At 50.2% G+C, this 22,347-nt stretch overlaps 1 protein-coding gene across 3 annotated transcripts in view; it reads left to right on the top strand.

The window, feature by feature from the left end:
• EFR3B (EFR3 homolog B) overlaps positions 1-22,347 on the top strand; it is a 119,009-nt gene that overhangs the window by 71,926 nt on the left and 24,736 nt on the right. For 2 of the 3 annotated variants that reach the window (XM_024242804.3, XM_054548289.2), the window contains 8 exons: positions 8,854-8,975; positions 15,327-15,476; positions 17,091-17,225; positions 17,663-17,741; positions 18,479-18,614; positions 18,861-19,022; positions 20,001-20,112; positions 20,481-20,532. In XM_024242804.3, coding sequence (XP_024098572.2) covers positions 8,854-8,975; positions 15,327-15,476; positions 17,091-17,225; positions 17,663-17,741; positions 18,479-18,614; positions 18,861-19,022; positions 20,001-20,112; positions 20,481-20,532 — 948 coding nt within the window. Of the gene's footprint in view, positions 1-2,837; positions 3,001-8,853; positions 8,976-15,326; positions 15,477-17,090; positions 17,226-17,662; positions 17,742-18,478; positions 18,615-18,860; positions 19,023-20,000; positions 20,113-20,480; positions 20,533-22,347 lie in introns of those variants that run through there. The other variant, XM_054548290.2, reaches the window with a different exon arrangement.

Genomic DNA, 22,347 nt, shown 5'->3' with positions numbered 1-22,347 from the left:
GTGAAAAGGCAGCCTACAGAATGGGAGAAAATTTTTGCAACCTACTCATCTGGCAAAGGGCTAATATCCAGAATCTACAATGAACTCAAACAAATTTACAAGAAAAAAACAACCCCATCAAAAAGTGGGCAAAGGATATGAACAGACACTTCTCAAAAGAAGACATTTGTGCAGCCAACAGACACATGAAAAAATGCTCATCATCACTGGCCATCAGAGAAACGCAAATCAAAACCACAATGAGATACCATCTCACACCAGTTAGAATGGTGATCATTAAAAAGTCAGGAAACAACAGGTGCTGGAGAGGATGTGGAGAAATAGGAACACTTTTACACTGTTGGTGGGACTGTAAACTAGTTCAACCATTGTGGAAGTCAGTGTGGCGATTCCTCAGGGATCTAGAACTAGAAATACCATTTGACCCAGCCATCCCATTACTGGGTATATACCCAAAGGATTATAAATCATGCTGCTATAAAGACACATGCACACGTATGTTTATAGTGGCACTATTCACAATAGCAAAGACTTGGAACCAACCTAAATGTCCAACAACGATAGACTGGATTAAGAAAATGTGGCACATATACACCATGGAATACTATGCAGCCATAAAAAATGATGAGTTCATGTCCTTTGTAGGGACATGGATGAAACTGGAAACCATCATTCTCAGCAAACTATCGCAAGGACAAAAAACCAAACACTGCATGTTCTCACTCATAGGTGGGAATTGAACAATGAGAACACATGGACACAGGAAGGGAAACATCACACACTGGGGACTGTTGTGGGGTAGGGGGAGGGATAGCATTAGGAGATATACCTAATGCTAAATGACGAGTTAATGGGTGCAGCACACCAACATGGCACATGTATATATATGTAACTAACCTGCACGTTGTGCACATGTACCCTAAAACTTAAAGTATAATAATAATAAAATTTTTAAAAAATGCACTGGGGGAGAAAATGAGGAGGCAGTGCCTAACTGTGACAGGCGAGGCAGGTAGAGTTCTGGTCATACCAAGCCTACAAGGCAGGTGCTTGGGTTACCCCTATTTGAAAGACAGGGAAACTGAGGCACAAGGAGCTTTAAGTAAGCTGGGACAAGTAAGCTTGTCCCAGATCAAGCTTGTCCCAGATCACTCTACTAATAATTAGGATTCAAATATGTGGTCTGGCTCCAAACCCCTTCTTGTAGTCATAACGCTACACTGCCTCTTTAAGAGGGAAAAGGCCTTACTCGCTCTAAAACCTGAAGGTCCCAACCTCATCTCAGCCAGACATTGGCACATTCTGAGGTGGACTTCCACAATAGGTGTGGTCCTTTGACCAGGGCCCCCGGGAAAAACCCCATCAGACCCTCTGAATCACTGTCACCAAAATTTCCAGCTTGGCCCCCTCATATCAACCCCTGGAAGATTCAGGAGCCACATAGGGTGGGCTCTTTAGGAGCTTCCCCAACAGGGACCCACGGACAGTGCTCCCTGACCAGGTGACCTAGCTGGGCTGCTGCGACTGTGCTTTCATACTTCCAGCCTCAGAGAAGGGAAGCGCCTCCCCCCAAGCTATCAAACCAAGGGATCCTAAGGAGGCTTGAGATCCTGGTACCAAAAAGGTGCTTATTTTATTAGATAGCCCTGTTGCATACACCTTCTCCACGGGAGATCGGGAACTGGCATTAAGTGCAGTCTTACTAGAATATCTAACAGAGCAAGAGTCCTGGCAGCCCGAGGGAATGGAATGGTCAACAGCCCGAGCCTCAAGTCTGCAACCTCCTAGGCAGTCCTGGGCCCCAGAGAGCAAACAGTGTGCTCCAGAGATGGAGCCATGCCACCCTTGGTTCAAGCCCAAACCATCCCAGTTCTCCCCTTCAGAGGAAGTGGCTGTCCATCCATCTAGTCTTGACGGACCTCCATGACCGAGAACTTGCTTCCCTAGCTTTTCCCAAGGTTCTGCAAGAGCTTTCTTCCCCCGACCCTGCCTCAGAACATTTCTATAGCTGTGGGACCAGTTTACCCTGGGCCAAGTACATGCGACCTGTAGATCCCCTGCCCCAGAGTAGGGGGAGCAGGCACTTAAGGATGCAGATACCTGGCCGGGCGCAGTGGCTCACGCCTGTAATCCCAGCACTTTGGGAGGCCAAGGTGGGTGGATCACTTGAGCCCAGGAATTCGAGACCAGCCTGGACAACACTGAAACCCCATCTGTACAAAATAAAAAATTAGCCAGACGTTGTGGCACATACCTGTAGTTCCAGCTACTCGGGAGGCAGAGGTGGGAGAATCGCCTGAGTCCAGGAAGTCAAGGCTGCAGTGAGCCGTGATCACACCTCTGCACTCCAGCCTGGGCCACAGGGGTGAGATACTGTCTCAAAAAAAAGAAAAGAAAAGAAAATGCAGATACCTAAGCCCTACCCCTAGAGAGTCTGTTCAGTAGGATGGCAGTAGGCTGGAGTGGCTCAGAAATCTGTATTTTAAACAAGCTCCCTAGGTAGTTCTGATACACATTAAAATGTAAAGAGCTAAGATCATGCGACCCAGTGTGAGAATTCCCAAGCCTGAGGCTCAACTCCACCTGTCACAAGCGGGTTGAGCTGAAATAATTCACTTGCTCCCTTTAAGCCTCAGTTTTTTCATCTCTCTAACGAGAGCAACACATGTTCTGCTAAACTCACTAGTTTGCTGAAAATTGTGTCAGATAATGGATGTTGTGATCAGCTGGAAAATGATGCGTCAATAGGTGTCTCCATCTTAATCCCTGGAACCTCTGCATGTTACCTTATACGGAAACAGGGTCTTGGCAGCTGTGATTAAATTAAGGACTAACTTAATTTGAGATTGGAAGATTATCTTGGATTTTCCAGGGGTCTAAATGCAATCACAAGCATTTTATTAGAGATAAGCAGAGGGAGATTTGACACACAGAGGAGAAGATGATGTCAAGACTGAGGCAGAGACAACACAGAGACAGCTAACACTGACATGTTAAGCAGTGAGTACCACAGAAATATTTACTGTTGTTATTACTTAGACTGTAGGTGTTAACTGGGCCTGGCCAAGCCATTCCTGATGAAAACTCCCATGTCTATGAATAGCCTCTTCTAGAACTCAGGCTTTGTGATGTCTTTCGGATATTTTGAAGGCTTCCAACAGAACAAGGCATGGGTTAAACGAAAGCAAATAAGCTTTACTACAACCATATCTGAAATGTGTTTTTCTGATCAAGTGGGATGGGAAAGAACAGTGAGTGGAGTCTCAGGCATGTTAAGAATGGCGTGCTGTTTTTTAAGTGGTGATTGGAATGTATTTGTACATTGCCCCAGCAAACACTGCTGTTCAATGATTGTGTGGTGCTGAATCCTGTAGGGTCATAAAAAGTCTAAGCCTCTTAGAATAAGAACCTTACTAATAATATGCCTTGAGTTCACACAGTTCCTGTTACTCCAGGAGCTCAGGGAGCTTTTCTGAATCTTCTCTACTTTATTCATGTTCCTAGGAGGTGATAGATACATTTTAAAGAAAAGGAAACAGGCTAGGTGCGGTGGCTCATGCCTGTAATCCCGGCACTTTGGGAGGCCAAGGCAGGCAGATTGCTTGAGACCAGGAGTTTGAGACCAGCCTGGTCAACATGGCAAAACCCCGTCTCTACTAAAAATACAAAAATTTTCCAGGTGTGGTGGTGGGCACCTGTAATCCTAGCTTTTTGGGAGGCTGAGGCATGAGAATTGCTTGAACCCGGGAGGCAGAGGTTGCAGCGAACCAAGGTGGCACCACTGCACTCCAGCTTGGGCAGCAGGGCGAGACTGTCTCAAAAAAAAAAAGATTCAAAACTAATATGTCAGGGAAGAAGAGTACAGAAAAACACACATCCAGGGACTCATGGAGCTGCAGAAGGAGAGAACAAGGGAGTTTGCCAGTGAGGTTAGCAGTTGTGGCTGACCTGCTTGGGACAGATTCAGGAGAAACTGCTGACCTGGTCTGGAGTGAGGCCTTCTGTGGTTTTAGGAAAGGGATTCCCACTTACGTTTTCTACCTCACACCACCTCAGGGGTAGCTGCAGAACTCTCATTTTTAAAAAATTGATTTTAATGTCAATTCTGACCTTACAGTCAGGGATAATGATTGAAATATTTAACAGCATAGACAGCAGGGATAATGAGGACAGACGCTAGCTGTGAGCAGCTGCACTGGCTGTGTGGCCTGACTGGCCTCAGTCCTATGACGCCACGGCTCGCTGAGGAAGAGGAGAGTCGAAGTTGAACGTGGAGGGGTCTTGGTGTCCCAGTTCCACCAGGATCAGGAATGGGTTCCGAGGGGCATGGGTGTAGGGAGGGGAGAGGAAGAGAGTAGGCGGGACTGCCTGTCAGCCCCTGCCTGAGGCTCCCAGGCGTGCCTTCCCAGGTGTGGGCCTCAGACTGGCCCACTGAGATTCCCTGGCCTCTTCCAGGACAGACTCAGCATGTCTGGGAGGGGTGGGGGACAGAAACTGGTGTGGTCAGCAGCGCCCTGTGACTCTGCTGTCTGGAAGTGTTTGAAAAGCCGAGTCCTCCCACCTCCAGCCCCACCCTACCTGTCCCCCACCCTCTTTTTTTTTTTTTTTTTTTTTTTTGAGACGGAGTTTTTTGCTCTTATTACCCAGGCTGGAGTGCAATGGCGTCATCTCAGCTCACCACAACCTCCACTTCCCAGGTTCAAGCGATTCTTTTGCCTCAGCCTTCCCAAGTAGCTGGGATTGTAGGCATGCGCCACCAAGCCCGGCTAATTTTGTATTTTTAGTAGAGATGGGGTTTCTCCGTGTGGGCAGGCTGGTCTCAAACTCCTGACCTCAGGTGATCCGCCCACCTTGGCCTCCCAAAGTGCTGGGATGACAGGCGTGAGCCACCGCGCCCGGCTTCTCTTAATAAAATGATACTAAGGTACCTGTTACCCACTTTCTCATCCACCTCTTGTTCTTCCCTAACAATATCATCCCCCCTCCCCAGCAGCAATGCTCCTGGGTCATCTAGCCTGAGGCTAGAGGAAGCAGAAGGCAGGAATAAAAACTAGAGAAAGTTTGTACCCTTTGACCAACATCTCCCTATTTCCACTCCCCCCAGCCCCTGGCAATCACCCTTCTACTCTGCTTCTGCGAGCTTGACATTTTATTTTATTTTATATTTAATTTTAACTTAATTTTATTTTGAGACTGAGTCTCGCTCTGTCACCCAGGCTGAAGTGCAGTGGTGTGATCTTGGCTCACTGCAACCTCTGCCTCCTGGGTTCAAGCAATTCTCCTGCCTCAGCCTCCCGAGTAGCTGGGATTACAGGCGCGTACCACCATGCCTGGCAAATTTTTTGTATTTTTAGTAGAGACGGGGTTTCACCCTGTTGTCCGGGCTGGTCTCGAACTCCTGACCTCAAGTGATCTGCCTGCCTCGGCCTCCCAAAGTGCTGGGATTACAGGCGTGAGTCACTGCGCCTGGCTGAGCTTAACTATTTTAGATTGCACATATGAGTGAGATCAGGCAGTGTTTGTCATTCTGTGTCTGATTTGTTTTACTGAGCATAATGTCTTCCAGGTTCATCCATGTTGCTGCAGCTGTCAGGATTCCCTTCTTCTTTAAGGCTGAATAATATTCCACTGTGTGTGTGTATACACAGATGTGCCACATTTTCTATATCCATTTATTTGTCAGACGTTTAGGTTGTTTCCACCTCTTAGCTATCTTAAATGTAATTACCACAGAAAGGAAGGAGGGAAGAGGAAAGAAAATGGCAACTATGTGAGGTGATATGTTAACTGGCTTAACTGTGGTGACTATTTCACAGTGTATGTCAAAAACAGCAAGTTGGAGGCCAAGGTGGGAGGACTGCTTGATCCCAGGAGTTTGAGACCAGCCTGGGCAATATAATGAGACCCTATCTCTACAAAAAAAAAAAAAAAAGGCCGGGAGTGGTGGTTCACGCCTGTAATCCCAGCAATTTGGGAGGCCAAGGCGGGCGGATCATGACATCAGGAGATCAAGACCATCCTGGCTAACATGGTGAAACCCCGTCTCAACTAAAAATACAAAATTAGCCAGGCATCGTGGCTGTAGTCCCAGCTACTAGGGAGGCTGAGGTGGGAGAATCAGACTCCCAAACGAGTGAACATTAATTTTGGACATTCATTCTCCTGATGTACATTTGAGTCTACACAGTCACTACATGCTGGGGACAAAGTCTGTGTTTGTTTCTTTTATTGGCCTCTTTTTTTCATTGTTTCTTTTATTAAAATTCATGCAGTCTTACACACACAGGGAGTCTTAATCTGCCTCATGATATTCGAAGTAGACATAATATACATTTTTGAAACTTTAAAAGAACCTTAGTGACAACCAGGCTGCTTGTTTTGCACATGAGAAAACCAAAACATAAAAAGAAGTTAAATGTCTCATTCAAAGTCCACACCTCCAGTTAAGAGCTAGATCTGCATTTAGAACCTGCGAGAGCTGTGTCTCCTTTGAGTGGACAGACACCCTGACCGGACCAGCCTTTGGCTGTGAGGAGTGCAGTCGGGGAACATGCTGCCATTGGCTAAGGGCAGTGATGCACCCAACCTTAACTTCAGCCAAACCTGGCTTCAGCACCTCAAGTCTGTGTTCCAGCCTTGGGGGCTTATGAAGGCCAGGCAGCCGAAGGCCGACTTCAGCCTTCTTTCTGGAACTCTCCTGAACTTGTACATAATCGATGATCTTGTGATCACATGGATTACCACTGTGCCTCTTCTGCATCACCACATCAGTCATGCCAGCAATGTCACTTGGATTTATTGCTAATATCAGAATATTCACTCCCAAATATATGAATCCATTTTAGATGTAGCTTGGAAGGAAAGATCTCCTTATTTGCTTGTATGTTGGGATTCTCTCAAATAACAGAAAATAGCTGTTGTATTTATTATTGTAAGAATAAAACACTACAATAATTAATGATGTTTGTGGAAGCTGCTAATTTTCATCCAGAAAAAGTTATTAACAACTTTTAAGTCATTAAATACAGACACAAATTGACAATACTAAATATTATGAGTCCACTAACTAGATACTTTTGGGAAGAATACCATATCCTTTTTGACCCAACACATATTTATAAAAATTAAATAGTAATACAGGGCCGAATAATGGAGAATATATTTTATTGTGAATCTAACCTTTTTAGTTGTTTGGGGGTACTAGATTAATAACAGTAAATAAAATAACCTATAAAGGCTGGGCATGGTGGCTGATGCCTATAATCCCGGCACTTTGGGAGGCCGAGGTGGGTGGATCACCTGAGGTCAGGAGTTCAAGACCAGCCTGACCAACATGGTGAAACCCCATCTCTACAAAAAAAAAAAAATTAGCTGGGCATGATGGCAGATGCCTGTAATCCTAGCTAGTCAGGAGGCTGAGTCGGGAGAATCGCTTGAACCCGAGAGGAGAAAGTTGCAGTGAGCCAAGATCGTGCCATTGCGTGCCAGGCTGGGCAACAGAGTAAGACTTCATCTCAAAAAAAAAAAAAAAAAAACCCTGACCGGGCGCAGTGGCTCATGCCTGTAATCCCAGCACTTTGGGAGGCTGAGGCAGGCGGATCATGAGGTCAAGAGATCGAGACTGTCCTGGCCAACATGGTGAAACCCCGTCTCTACTAAAAATACAAAAATTAGCTGGGCATGGTGGCGCGCATCTGTAGTCCCAGCTACCTGGGAGGCTGAGGCAAGAGAATCGCTTGAACCCAGGAGGTGGAGGTTGTAGTGAGCCGAGATCATGCCACTGCATTCCAGCCTGGCGACAGAGCAAGACTCCGTCTCAAAAACAACAACAACAACAACAACAAAAACACAAAAACCCTGTAAGAATCATATTAAATATTTAGTAACTTAACTTCGTTTAGTTCATGATTGTTGCTTCTCTGCAGGTCTCAGTTGAAATTAATTCCCTATTTAGAATTGCAAATGTGCAGCACCCTGGTGCAGGAGGAATCTAGCTGCCCAGGATGCCGATCAAGACCTACTGAACTGAAATGGCAAACTTTAAAACTGGACTCCAATTTTTGTTGTTATCGTTGTTTTTGTTTGTTTTTGTTTTTGTTTGAGATGGAGTCTCACTCTATCGCACAGGCTGGAGTGCAGTGGTGTGATCTCAGCTTACTACAACCTCCACCTCCCGGGTTCAAGCGATTCTCTTGCCTCAGCCTCCCAAAGTAGCTGGGATTACAGGTGCCTGCCACCAAGCCTGGCTAATTTTGCATTTTTAGTAGAGACAGGGTTTCACCATGTTGGCCAGGCTGGTCTTGAACTCCTGACCTCAAATGATCCACCCACCTCGGCCTCCCCAAGTGCTGGGATTATAGGCATGAGCCACTGCACCTGGCCAAACTCCAGTTTCTAACAATAAAGTGTAATTACATTTTAAAGTCAAATTTCAGATTTGTTCTTGTGTCCTCGAATTCATTGAGGGTGGTGCTGCTGCTTCGTCACTGGCTTTCACTCAGGTTCCGTATTATTCCTAACAGCCTCCCCGCCCCCGTGTGTTTGCACAGCTCTGGATGGAGGGGTGAGGGCAGGTGCTTCCGTGAGCCCGTTCATGTTCCCTTCTCTTCTGTCCTCTGCTCCCGCAGCAGGGGAGGCCTGAGAAGGGCCATGGTTTCCAATCTTATTGTGCAACAGGAGAGGCGAGCGGGATTGGGAACTCATCTCCCCAATGTGCTCTGCGAGGCTGGCCGAGCTGGCTCCAGGATGTGTGGTTCCCATGGCTTGACCATGGCAGGGGGTCTGGGGATGCCCAGCAGTGAGGAGCATGGTGGGTCACCTCTCTCGTGTGTTTCTCTCCTTCCTCCCTGATAGTTTGTGAAGTTTGCCAACATCGAGGAGGACACCCCGTCCTATCACCGGAGCTATGACTTCTTTGTGTCCCGATTCAGTGAAATGTGCCACTCAAGCCACGATGACTTAGAAATCAAGACCAAGTGAGTAGGGGAGGGCAAGGGTGGTTGGTTCAGCTTACAGCAGAAGCAGCGGTGGATCCTGCAGATAACTTCCAACCTGCCATTGCGTGTCTGCTTTTGTTAGTATCTGTGTCTGCTCTGATGTTGCCGGGCAGGCAGGCAGCACCCAGCTCCCTACATGTGGTTTCTGTTTTTTTTTTTTTGAGACAGAGTTTCACTCTGTTGCCCAGGCTGGAGTGCAGTGGCGCGATCTTAGCTAACTGCAACCTCCACCTCCTGGGTTCAAGTGATTCTCATGCCTCGGCCTCCCAAGTAGCTGGGATTACAGACGTGCACCACCACACCTGGCTAATATTTGTATTTTTAGTAGAGATGGGGTTTTACCATGTTGGCCAGGCTCATCTCAAACTTCTGACCTCAGGTGATCTGCCCACATCGGCCTCCCAAAGTGCTAGGATTACAGGTGGGAGCCACCACGCCTGGCCCCCACATGTGGTTTCTAAAGGAAAAACTGCTTGGGCCGGACGAAGGGGCTCAATGTAAGGTAACAGTCCTTCGAGCCCAGTTTGAGAGCCAGTGACAGAACACACATGTGTACACACACACAGCCCTCCACACACTCTTTTGTTCAGAATTATATGTACTTATACTCCAGAAACACACCCACTCACCATTAACCATCAAAATCTACACCTACCAATAAAGAGCCAAAGTTCACACTTCGGCTGATCCCAGTTACCTTCTCCACTCCATCTCCTTGGCCCTCCTGCTCGCTCGTTCCCCTCCAGCACACCACAGACACTGCCTCAGGACCTTTCCACAGTCTGTGCTTGTGCCGGGAATGCTTCCGCCAGGGATCTGTGCAGCTCACTGCATCACCTCTGTCAAACCTTTGCTCAAACGTCCCCTTGTCAGTGAAGCTGCCCTGCATACCCCCACATGCCCACTCCCTTCTCCCTCACTCTTCCGGGGTTTCTTTCCCCTTTTAACATGTTTCATACATTACTTTCTGTGTTTCTTGTTCGCCACCTGTCTCTTCCCACTGGGATGTAAGCTCTGTGAGGGCAGGGTCCGTTGTTTTACTCACGGATGCATCCCAAGCACTAACACTGCCTGGAGAGCAGTAGCCCTTGATAAATTCTTGTTAGTGAATAACGGAATGAATGAACACTCTCAGACAAGCATCTTGCCTTACGGGATATGCTTTTACATACACATACTCCAATTTATAAAAACACTTAGCTCACAGAAGCATACTTGGACATAGAAGCAAAATCTCTCAAGTAAAATCACAGAGAAATTGACCAGGTGCAGTGGCTCATGTCTGTAATCTCAGTACTTTGGGAGGCTGAGGCAGGAGGATCACTTGAACCCAGGAGTTTGAGGCCAGCCTGGGCAACATAATGAGACCCTGCATCTACAAAAAATAAAATTAGCTGGGCATGGCTTCATGTGCCTGTATTCTCAGCTACTTAGGAGGCAGAGGTGGGAGGATCACTTGAGCCTGGGAGGTCGAGGCTGCAGTGAGCCGTGATCGCACCCCTGCACTCCAGCCTGGGTGACAGAGTGAGACGCTGTCTCTAAAACAAAAAAAAAACCAATTAATCACGAAGAAATTAAAATGAATATATGCTTCTAAGGCAGTAGACCAACTCCTGGGCAGGGCCTGGTGCAACTGTGTGGCATTGTCTGGGTTCCCCCAGTCCCCGAGACTCTCATAAGCCAGGTTTGGACTCTCTGCAGCTGCCCTGCCTGAGTGCCTCTGGTGAGGCCAGAGTTGGGTATAGGAAGAAGGAGCCCCTCATCCTCTCCCAGAATTAGCTTCCTGAGTCACCACCATTGCAAAATGGCTATGAAGAGCCAGAGGGGCTGGAGCTGCGGGGGCACATCCAGAAGCAGGTGTTAGGGGAGGTATAGGACCATGGCCACATATGTCTGTAACAAGTGCTGCCCACGCAGGCCCTGCCAAGCTGTCCCAGGGTGGTAGGGGAGTGGATGGGCCACTCATGCCACTGCACACACACGTGCACACATGCACACACACACGTGTGCACATACACATGATCCGTAGTGTGTGATGTGGTCAGCACTGTGTTCCAGCAGGATCAGGAGTTTTCTGAACATCAGGAGGAAGGCTGCTGAGGTTGGCTCCCAGCCACCAGCAATGCCATTACACCCACAGGCTGGCGCTGGTCATCCGTGACAGGAAGGCCTGCGGGTGAGAGAGGGAGGAGGAGGGATCTTCTGGTGTCAATTTTCTTCCTTCCTCCCCTTCTTGCCTTTCTCTTCCGTCCCCTCCCTGCACCCCTTTTTCCCTGAGATCTCTCCTGTTGTTCATTCTCAGCCTTTTTAGACTCAGCTGACCTGGTGGCAGCTGTGCTGGGCTGTCCACACACACAGCATCATTTTGCTCTAGGAACCCAGATGCTGCCTCTGAATGCCGTTGACTGCCCTTTCCAGTAACACCCTTGGGTCCAGCAGTGGGCCTGTGCATGCGTGTGTGTGTGTGTGTGCGTGTGTGTGTGTGTGTGTGTGTGATTCCTCAGGGCCAGTGGATCAGTATTATCTGATCTTCCCTGGGATTCAGAGACTTCATGGGGCCCTTGGTCATGGGTTGATCTCCACTGTGCCCATTAAGAGGAGCAGTAGGGCTGGGCGCGGTGGCTCACACCTGTAATCCCAGCACTTTGGGAGGCCGAGGCGGGCGGATCACAAGGTCAGGAGATCAAGACCATCCTGGCTAACACGGTGAAACCCCTATTTAGTCTCTACTAAAAATACAAAAAAACATTAGCCGGGCGTGGTGGCGGGCACCTGTAATCCCAGCTACTCGGGAGGCTGAGGCAGGAGAATTGTGTAAACCTGGAGGCGGAGCTTGCAGTGAGCCGAGATAGTGCCACTGCACTCCAGCCTGGGCAACACAGCCAGACTCTGTCTCAAAAAAAAAAAAGGAGCAGTAAGGGCCAGGTGTGGTGGCTCATGCCTATATGGCCAGCACTTTGGGAGGCTGAGGCAGGTGGATTACTTGAGGTCAGGAGTTCAAGACCAGCCTGGTCAACATGGCGAAACCCCGTCTCTATTAAAAATACAAAAAATTAGCCAGGCATGGTGGCGCACAACTGTAGTCCCAGCTACTCAGGTGGCTGAGGTACAAGAATCACTTGAACCTGGGAGGTGGAAGTTGCAGTGAGCTAAGATTGTGCCACTGCACTCCAGCCTGGGCAACAGAGTGAGACTCCATGTCGAAAAATAAATAAATAAATGAATAGGAAGAGTAAGAAGCTTCCTCCTCCCCCAGGCCTGATGTTTCTGAACTTCTTTTGAAAGGCAAGGTCAGCTCTCGGTGTCACAGAATGAATCATGTGCATTTGTGGAAGGGATTCTGGGGAGACTGAAGCAGTGCAAGGTAGTTAGGAAAAGAAGAAAAATTAATTCACATGTACACATAAGGGAGCCCTGGGTAGAAGTTTTTCTGCCAACCAGGCCTTGTTTCCTGCCAGCCAGGCCCACTTGGACGGGACAAACGAGTCCAGCATGCTGGGGATGTGTGTCACTTGTCCCTTGGTTGAGGAGTGCCTTTTTAAACTGGAACCAAGAAGAGTCAGCAGGATAGTACTCCTGATCGTTCATTCCCAAGTCCGGACAGCTGCCAGCTCAGCGTCTTGAATGTGGTCAGGATCAGGTCAGCCTGGCCAGGTGCTTCCAGGGAATCCTTGCCCATCGCCAGTGGCCCTAAAAGTTTCTGGGCCAGGGTATCCTGTTGCTCCTAGGATCCTGCCACCTCCAGTCACAGTTCCTCGGTAAGGCCCAGGGTAGCACCCTGGCAACCCCAGTTAAAACCAAAGTTAAGGCCAGGCGCGGTGGCTCACGCCTGTAATCCCAGCACTTTGGGAGGCCGAGGCGGGCGGATCACAAGGTCAGGAGATCGAGACCATCCTGGCTAACACGGTGAAACTCCATCTCTACTAAAAATACAAAAAATTAGCCAGGCGTGGTGGCGGGCGCCTGTAGTCCCAGCTACTGGGGAGGCTGAGGCAGGAGAATGGCGTGAACCCGGGAGGCGGAGGTTGCAGTGAGCCGAGATCGCGCCACTGCACTCCAGCCTGGGTGACAGAGTGAGACTCCGTCTCAAAAAAAAACGAAGTTAAAAATGCCACTGGCAACTCAACCTTGAGAAAAACTGCTCATCTCCAATAATCACAAAAAGGATGTGAATTGAAATAGCTACAAAATGTGAGGATTTTTTGGAGTCATAAAATTAGAACAGATGTTTAAAATGAGATCCTCAATACTGCCACAGGCACTGTGAGAGTGGCATTCTCCTGCGGCTTGCGCATGGGCAGGGGGTGGGGGCAGTTATTTTGGCAAATTGGGAGCCTTTCATTTCTTTTTTTGAGACAGAGTCTCACTCTTCCATCCAGGCTGGGGTGCAGTGGCGTGAGCTCACATGATCTCAGCTCACTGCAACCTTTGCCTCCCAGGCTCAGTCAGTACTTCCACCCCAGCCTCCTGAGTATCTGTGACTACAGGTGCGCACCACCATACCTGGCTAATTTCTTTTCTTTTCTTTTTTTTTTTTTTTTGAGACAGGGTCTTACTCTGTTGCCTAGGCAGGAGTACAGTGGCATGATCTCGGCTTACTGTAACCTCCACCTCCTGGGTTCAAGCAATTCTTTCACCTCAACCTCCCGAGTAGCTGGGATTACAGGCGCCTGCTACCATGCCCGGCTTATTTTTGTATTTTTAGTAGAGACAGGGTTTCACCATGTTGACCAGGCTGGTCTCAAACTCCTGACCTCAGGTGATCCACCCATCTCAGCCTCCCAAAGTGCTGGGATTACAGGCGTGAGCCACCGCGCCCGGCCTAATGTTTTAATTTTTTGTAGAGACGAGATTTTGCCATGTTGCCCAGGCTGGTCTCGAACTCCTGAGCTCAAGCTATATACTGGCCTTGCCTCCCAAAGTGCTGGGGTTACAGGTGTGAGCCACTGTGTCTGGCTGCCTTTTATTATTTCTTACCTTTTGACTCAGTGATTCCACTCATGGCAATGACTTGAAACATAGTAAAATATTTCATACCATGATGCCCATCATAGCATTATTATAAAAGTGAAACGTTTGGCCAGGCACGGTGGCTCACGCCTGTAATCCCAGCATTTTGGGAGGCTGAGGCGGGTGGATCACGAGGTCAGGAGTTCGAGACCAGCCTGACCAACATGGTGAAACCCCGTCTCTACTAAAAATACAAAAATTAGCCAGGCATGGTGGCACATGCCTGTAATCCTAGCTACTTAGGAGGCTGAGGCAGAAGAATCGCTTGAACCTGGGAGGCAGAGGTTGCAGTAAGCCAAGATCGCATCACTGCACTCCAGCCTAGGTGACAAAGCCAGACCCCACCTCAAAAAAAAAAAAAAAGCAAAACGTTTGGAAACAACTTAAATGACTAATAGTCACTAGTTTAGAAAGGTCTTATGATAGTGTATCAGGCAACCATTCAACATGTTTATGAAGAGTTAATGACATAGGAAAATGCATAGAATGTATGTGAAAAAAGCCAATACAAATCAAATATGCAATAGGTTCTTAATTCTGTTATATATTATGCACAGAAGAAAGGAATTACATCAAAATGCCAATAACAGTTATCTTTGATAACAAAGATAACAGTGGTAGTGGTAAATCTTCTCTTCTCTATACTTTTCTATGATTAGTATGTATTATTTTATAACCAGAAAAAAGGTTTTATAAAAAAGAAAGAAAGAAAGAAACTTCAGGCTGAAATAAATGGCTAGTAAAGAGGGCTCCCTCCCACAGGGCTATGCTGACCCTGGGTTCACATAGCAGGGACTAGGGGTGTACAAAAGGGGCTCCTGCTGTGCTGTTACTCAGTTTCCCCTCTGGTTAAGCCTAGCTCCAAGCCAAAACCCCTTTGTGCCCAGACAGCCTGCAGCTCTGTGCCTCTCCCTCTGGATCCGCCTCCCCCTGCCCCCACAAGTTGCTCACAGCCTTGGATTCTGCTTCATCAGTTCTTGGCAGCATTTTGAGCTCTTACATCTTGGGCCCAAGCTGGAACAACCCCAGCTAAGTACTAAAGATGGGGAGCTGGAGCACCCAGCACCCTAGGGCTGGAACCCAGATGGTACCAGGGCAAGGGCAGCCTGGGAGTCTCCAAGATGATTCAAAAGACGTGGCTTCCTGGGCTCATGTCTGCCAGCACCAGGAGGTCTCATGAGAGTAGTAGCTGGTCTCTATTCTGCTTCTGATGGACAAATGTATCCCTGACCCCTAAGCTGTGTTCCTCTCTTAGCCACTGAAGCTGGACTTCTCAGGTCTAGAGGACTTCCGAGTCCCACTTCACCCTTTTCCTTACAGAATTCGAATGTCAGGCATCAAAGGCCTGCAAGGGGTGGTGAGGAAGACGGTGAATGATGAACTGCAGGCCAATATCTGGGACCCACAGCACATGGACAAGATCGTCCCATCGCTGCTTTTCAATCTGCAGCATGTAGAGGAGGCAGAGAGGTAAGCAGGCCGGGGTGGGACAGGACAGTGGATATAATCAGCTCTCCAAGGGCTGCTTGGGAACCACATGGTTTGGATTGGTCAGTAAAACTCAGCTACAAGGCCAGGGACATGGCTTTGTGGCTTGTTCTGCAGTGAGTCCAAAGCTGGCTCCCTAGGAGCCATGGGTCTGGCTTTGTGCCAGCCTGCAGTGTCCCTTAACATCTGCATTACCGAAGGAGGACAGTGTTGGTGCTGGGCTCCCTGGTGGGTAAGTCTGTTGGTAATAACACACAGAACCAAGAGTGTGGTTACCTTTGTCTCCCTGGAAGCAGGGCCAAGGAGGCTTTAAGATGCCTTTTGTGGGCTGGGCGCGGTGGTTCACGCCTGTAATCCCAACACTTTGGGAGGCCGAGGCGGGCAGATCACAAGGTCAGGAGATCGAGACCATTCTGGCTAACACGGTGAAACCGCGTCTCTACTAAAAAAAAAAATACAAAAAAATTAGCTGGGCGTGGTGGCGGGTGCCTGTAGTCCCAGCTACTCGGGAGACTGAGGCAGGAGAACGGGAGCCCGGGAGGCGGAACTTGCAGGGAGCCGAGATCTCGCCACTGCACTTACAGCCTGGGCAACAGAGCAAGACTCCGTCTCAAAAAAAAAAAAAAAAAGATGCCTGTCGTGGCTCCAATCACTGCGGACTTTCCATCTGGACCTTCCTTCCTCTGTTGCTTCCTGATGCTATTTCAGGCTCTGAAAACGTGCATGCTTGACCAGCCCGCAGCCACTCAGAAAGAGCTTGCAGATACTGGGTTTTAATCCTGGATCCCCTAAAGCGTGGGATTCATTCCTGTCTCTGCCCCCTCATTTTTCCCCTCGGTGAAATGGAATGGGGAGAAAGGTCCACGTTGCTGTCCCATCTGGGCTATCTGTGCACTAGGCTGGTTAGGTCGGTTGAGCCCAGCCAGGCTGCTAGAGCTAGATTCGGGTCGACCGGGGCGGGGGGCGGGGGGCGGGGGCGGGGGGTGGGGTGGGGTGGGGTGTGGTTCGTATGCCCTCTGGTGGCTGTTTCTGGAATAGCATCTCACTGACAAGCTGCTGTGGTGTCTGGGCTGGGAGTCCTCGGGCTCCTGTTCTGTCCAGATGTGGGCCCACTCCCTGTGACTTGAGTATCATTGACTCTTGCCTGAGCCAACCACTGTGCCTTTCCTTTTCCCTCCCTCTCTTTCCTGTCCTTTCTTCCACTTCTGTTTTGTTTTTTGCCTCCCTTTCCTATCTTCATCTCCCATCTCCTTTTCCTTCTGAAGTCTTAGGTGCATCAAGACTCACAAGTTCTACACCTCACCTGGCCCATGGGGCTCAGAGCATCCTTCCCACAGTGGCACATCTGGAAATCTTTAAGGATTTCCAGAAAAAGAACTTTATCTTTTCTTCTCCAGTCTTCCCCCACTTCCCCCAGTGGGGGCTTCTTTACCCCCATTTAATTTCTGACAGCTGTGACGCCTCCCATATTGCCTAGTGCAATCCATGTCAAATTCCTGCTTGTCTTGTGTGGATGAAACACGGAAAGCCGGGATTGCACAGAGCCTGACCCCAGCCTGCATGCCACCCTCTACCCATGTGCCTCTGTCTCCCCAGCCGGTCTCCCTCACCCCTCCAAGCACCCGAGAAGGAGAAAGAGAGCCCCGCGGAGCTGGCTGAGAGGTGCCTTCGGGAGCTGCTGGGCCGGGCTGCCTTTGGCAACATCAAAAACGCCATCAAGCCTGTTCTCATGTGAGTGCCCCCACCCACTGCCTTGGCCAGCCTTCAGCCTGGATGTGTTTCAGGTCCCTGGCATCTCCTGGCTGGCTGGGGGGAAGGGGATATTACAGTTGTGGTGCCGCAGCCAAGTCAATCCCTTCCCTGTGCCTGTGTTCCCTGCATTGTGACAGCAAAAGCTGCCACGGGGTGGCCAAGTGCTGCCAGTAGGAAGGCACCCAACGCTAAGCGAAGGTGCCCAGCTTCACCACACATGTCCACAACTGCAGAGCGCTGTCCTTGGCCTCTCTCTAGCGCTGGACTGGGACTACCCCAAGGCCCTTCAGGCTTTACTTCCTCACCCGGGAACTGCAGGGGCTCTGAGGAGGCATCCCTCTGCCTCCAAGCTAATCTCTTCTCCCTAACACTGCCGGGAGTTTCATAGTTGTTCCCTGATGTTTCCTCCCTCACAGCCATCTGGATAACCATTCTCTTTGGGAACCCAAGGTGTTTGCCATCCGTTGCTTTAAAATCATCATGTACTCAATTCAGGTATGGTGGCTCCCCTGGGCCAGCCGGATCCCAGGACAAAGGCCCCTCTGGGAGCCAGACGGGTGCTAAAATAGAAAGCCAGAAGTCCCCTGTGACTCCTCCGAAGCCCCCGGTTGCCGAAAGCAGTGCTGCTTAAGCTAGCTGTGGAGAAGGACTGGCTGATTTTTTTTCCAGTACATCACAGACCAATACTTTTATAAAATACAATTAAAACAAATAATTTCTAGAAAAATTAAATGAAAAACTCATGCAAAATGCAAGCCTACAGATCATACCCTTGGCTGCTACAGCATTGACAAATTGTTTACTAAACACTGACTCTCCATCCCATCCTTATCTCAGTGTAAACCAGTATTAGACCCATCTTGAATGGGCACCAGCCCAGGGGCCCCACTTTAGGCAGCACTGGACTAAGCCATGTGGCCTCCCGTGGCCCTTGCCGGAAAGATCTGAAGAAATGAAAGGAAGACCCTATTTTAAAATGGTCTTTTGACCCATTTTGAAGTAAAAGGGCCCTGGAAAACTGTCAGCCGAGGCCTCCACTGGGATTTGGCTCTTTGTTGGAGGGAGGAGGGAAGGATCCAGTAAAGGGCACGAGGTATCAGTGCCACCTGCAGTGCCCGGGGCCTTGGAACGTCCCTTTAGTTTACCCCCACCTTTGGGTGCCAGGAGAGGGCTGCGCGGCCCAGGGACCCCGTGGGGTTGCTGTCCAGGCCCAGCTCATCTTCCTTCCACAGCCGCAGCACTCGCACCTGGTCATCCAGCAGCTCCTGGGCCACCTGGACGCCAACAGCCGCAGCGCCGCGACGGTGCGTGCAGGCATCGTGGAAGTCTTGTCGGAAGCCGCGGTCATCGCTGCCACCGGCTCTGTGGGTAAGGGGCATGGCTAGGGCCTGAGGGCCGGGAACCCCGCGGAGGCTGCCGCCTCTTCTAGAGAGAGGCAAGGAACAACAGGGAGGGGTCGGAGTCCGTTTTCCTCGGGAGAAGTCCGCCGGGAAGTTGGGGGCGCGGAGGAAGCCCAGGCTGGAAGGGGGCGTGGGCCTGCCCTGCCTGCGCACGGTGCACGGAGGAGGAGGGTGCCAGCCTTGGATCGTGGGTGTCCCGCCCCCCCGCTCTCAGGGCCCACGGTGCTGGAGATGTTCAACACGCTGCTGAGGCAGCTGCGGCTCAGCATCGACTACGCACTGACCGGGAGCTACGACGGGGCGGTCAGCCTTGGCACCAAGATCATCAAGGAGCACGAGGAGCGCATGTTCCAGGAGGCCGTCATCAAGACCGTAGGTGCGGCGCGGGGCCTGGCAGGGCCGGGGCGGGGCCGAGGCGCGGGGAGGGGAGGAGAGGGACGGGGCGGGGCCCAGGGGCTCAAGACTAAGGCGCAAGGCGGGGCGAGGCCAAGGGGAGGAAAGAGGGACCCTGGAAAGGGGCGAGGCACCAGGGGCGGCCCGGGGATGGGGGTTGGAGAGGGAGGGACTGCATTGGGGCGAAGGGCATCCAACCGGGGCCCGGTAGGATTGTCCAGCACCCATATGCTATTCACGGACCTCAGAGAGAATGAAGTCGGGAAATGAAAAGACTGGCTGGGCAGGGCCTGAGCGACAGCGCAAGCAGTCAGATGAGTGTCTCGGATCTGAAGTCTCAGGTGAACCTTCTTTAGTCCCAGTCCCCATCAGACCTGCCTGATGCTTCCAGGTTAGGGCTTCCAGGAGGGAGAAATGGGGACTAAGAGAAAAGAATGAGGAAGGAGGCCAGCCGTGGAGAAAATGTGTGTGCTCCTGGGAGCGGAGATGATAAAGCGTCTTTCACAGCCTGCCTGCCCTAGCCATGTGAGCTTCCCCTCAGCCTGGAGTAGGCCGGTTAGGAATGCAGAACCATTCTTTTCTCTTAGTTCGTGGGAGGAGGATTTACCCTAGGGCAGCCTGTGAAAGAAGCACCCAGCGAGATCTCGGGCTCCCCCCACCCCGCGCCCTGGTCCCAGGGCCCAGCATTCACCATCCCCACCCCCTAGCCAAGGAGCTAAGACCTTAACCACAGCTTCAGGAACAAGTGAAAAAACGGAGCCTGGAAGAGACCTCCAAAACCACCTGATGCCTCCCCTTCCTGGAGAGGCAGAATCACACCCGGGCTATCCTGAGTTCCTTTCTCTGGTCCTGGATTGACTCCGGAGAGCGGCAGCCCTCGCTCTCTGCAGCTGAAAGGCTGAATCAGGAGGGGCCCTGGAGCCTGTGCCTCACTGGGCACCCTCTCCGCCACCTCCTGCAGGCTCCTTTGCCAGCACGCTGCCCACCTACCAGCGCTCCGAGGTGATCCTCTTCATCATGAGCAAGGTCCCGCGGCCGTCCCTGCACCAGGCGGTGGACACGGGCAGGACGGGGTGAGCCACCAATCTCCCCCAGCCTGGAGTCCTCCTCTCCCCCGGCTGTATTTTCTGACCCCCTCCTTTATCCCTCTTAACTTTCTTGGCTCTGCCTTCTGCTCTCTTTTTACTCCCAAATCCCTCAGCAGCCTTTAGTGGGGCTCTTGGATCCCACAGTTTCTCAGGCTGCCCCACCAATAACCACCTCCCAACGTGGGGGAGCCAGTCATCCCTTCGTCGGCTTCCTGGGTCCGGAAGTCACTGTCGTGGGTAACCCAACACGATAAGCCTCATGGAGAAACGAATCAGGGGTAGAACTAAGCTGGCAGGTGTGTGACCTCCGCCCCATTACCATCCTGGTGAGTGTTTGTGTCTCTGGTCTACAGGGAGAATAGGAACCGTCTGACCCAGATTATGCTGCTAAAATCCCTCCTGCAGGTGAGCCCCATCTATCCCCATTCCTGCTCTTCCTCTGCAGGAGACAGCTCCTTCCAAGGGACCAAGTGAAGGCCTCCGCATACAGTCGTGCACGTTGCATACTGCACAAATACACCCAGTCAGTTGAGTCGGGGCTGAAATCTAGCCTACGTTCCACTCACTAGCCAGGCTGGGCACCCACAGAGCTGGGTCAGCCACAGCAAATGGGGAACCTGTTTCTAATTTTCACAAAGGTTCCTTATTGGCTACTGATAGCGTTGTCACTCAGACATGATCTGTCTTGAGATGGAATCTGTTGGTTCCCGCCCTGGTTCCCTCCAGGTACCCCCTCTTTCCCTTTTCCCCTTAGTTTCCCCTGTTTTGCCAGCACGTGTTCTTGGCACATGTGCCCACCTCAGTCTCCCAGCCTCCATCCTTCTCATCCTGTGTTTTATTTAACTCTTCTTTACATCTTTGCAGCCATCACTGGAGTCTAGATCCATTGCTCTCAAACACCATTCCGATGACAATCTTGTGATAAATATATGATCCCTCAGAGGTTTTGAGCTGTTAGCCTGAGTGAGGTCCTGGAATCTGTATTTGTAACAAGTTCCCCAGGTATCCTGAAGCACAACCCCTGGCCTAAACCCGACATCTCACAACCACCTCTCCCCACCTATCAGAAACTCAGCTACAACAGTAATTGTCTAGAAATGCTGTTCTCTACCAGGTGCCTCTTATTTCAGAGTAGGTCTCAGTTTATTTATTTTTATTTTTTATTTTTTTTTGAGACGGAGTTTTGCTCTTGTTGCTCAGGCTGGAGTGCAGTGGTGCGATCTTGGCTCACTGCAACCTTCCCCTGCCAGGTTCAAGTGATTCTTGAGTAGCTGGGATTACAGGCGTGTGCCACCACCACGCCTAGTTAATTTTTTTGTATTTTTAGTAGAGATGGTTTCACCATGTTGGCCAGGCTGGTCTTGAACTCCTGACCTCAAGTGATCCGCCTGCCTCGGCCTCCCAAAGCGTTGGGATTACAGGCATGAGCCACTGTGCCCAGCCTCAGTTTATAATTGATGTACAACCAGATTTCAAACTTCTCAGACTGAAGTTGGGAGGTCCCCAGTCCCCTCTCCCTCCCTAGACCTCCTGTCTCATCTCTCAGTCTCTGTCTCTGTTCTGGCCATGCCAGTCTAAACAGAACTCCCCCCACCCTGCCACCACCTCACACCTTCCCTTCCCTCCCCTCCAGTCCACACTCTTCATGGCACTAGATTTTTATAAACCCTTTGTGCTCCAACACTGCCCTCATCTAGTTGTCACCTTGGTCTCCATATTCCTGCCATTTCTTTGCTGAGTTTATCCTCATTAATTTGTACCCAGCATTTTCTTAAGATAACAGTTTGGGGTACATCCTCAGGGACCTTCTGAATCATCAAAGGCATTGTTTTACAATATGGATTTAACAGTAAAGGTGCTTTGCTGCATTTGAATGCTTTGACAACAGCATATATGGCATGTCTATTTATGCCAAACTGGCTTTAGTCACAAAGCGCCATTATTGCCAGGCTAACAGACATGTTACCAAATGCTCCCTATGTGCACTATTTGGTAGTTGCCGTGTGTGTGAGTTCTGATCCTTCAGCCCAGCTGTGAGTTCTTCCACTGTCTCGTTCTTTGTGATGGTCATACTCCTAATGAGACATTGTGTTCCTGGTGGCTGTTGATCAGTTGTGCCCTAACTGGCTGGAATGTTAGGTTCAGAGATTGCCTGGCTCCTGCTTCGCTCCAGGGCTCATCCCTTGCTTGCTTTTTAACACCCGAATGTCCCTGCATGCT

Source organism: Pongo abelii, chromosome 12, assembly GCF_028885655.2.
Source record: "Pongo abelii isolate AG06213 chromosome 12, NHGRI_mPonAbe1-v2.0_pri, whole genome shotgun sequence".
Lineage (NCBI taxonomy): Eukaryota > Metazoa > Chordata > Mammalia > Primates > Hominidae > Pongo > Pongo abelii.
This window is presented reverse-complemented; position numbering and strand designations above follow the sequence as displayed.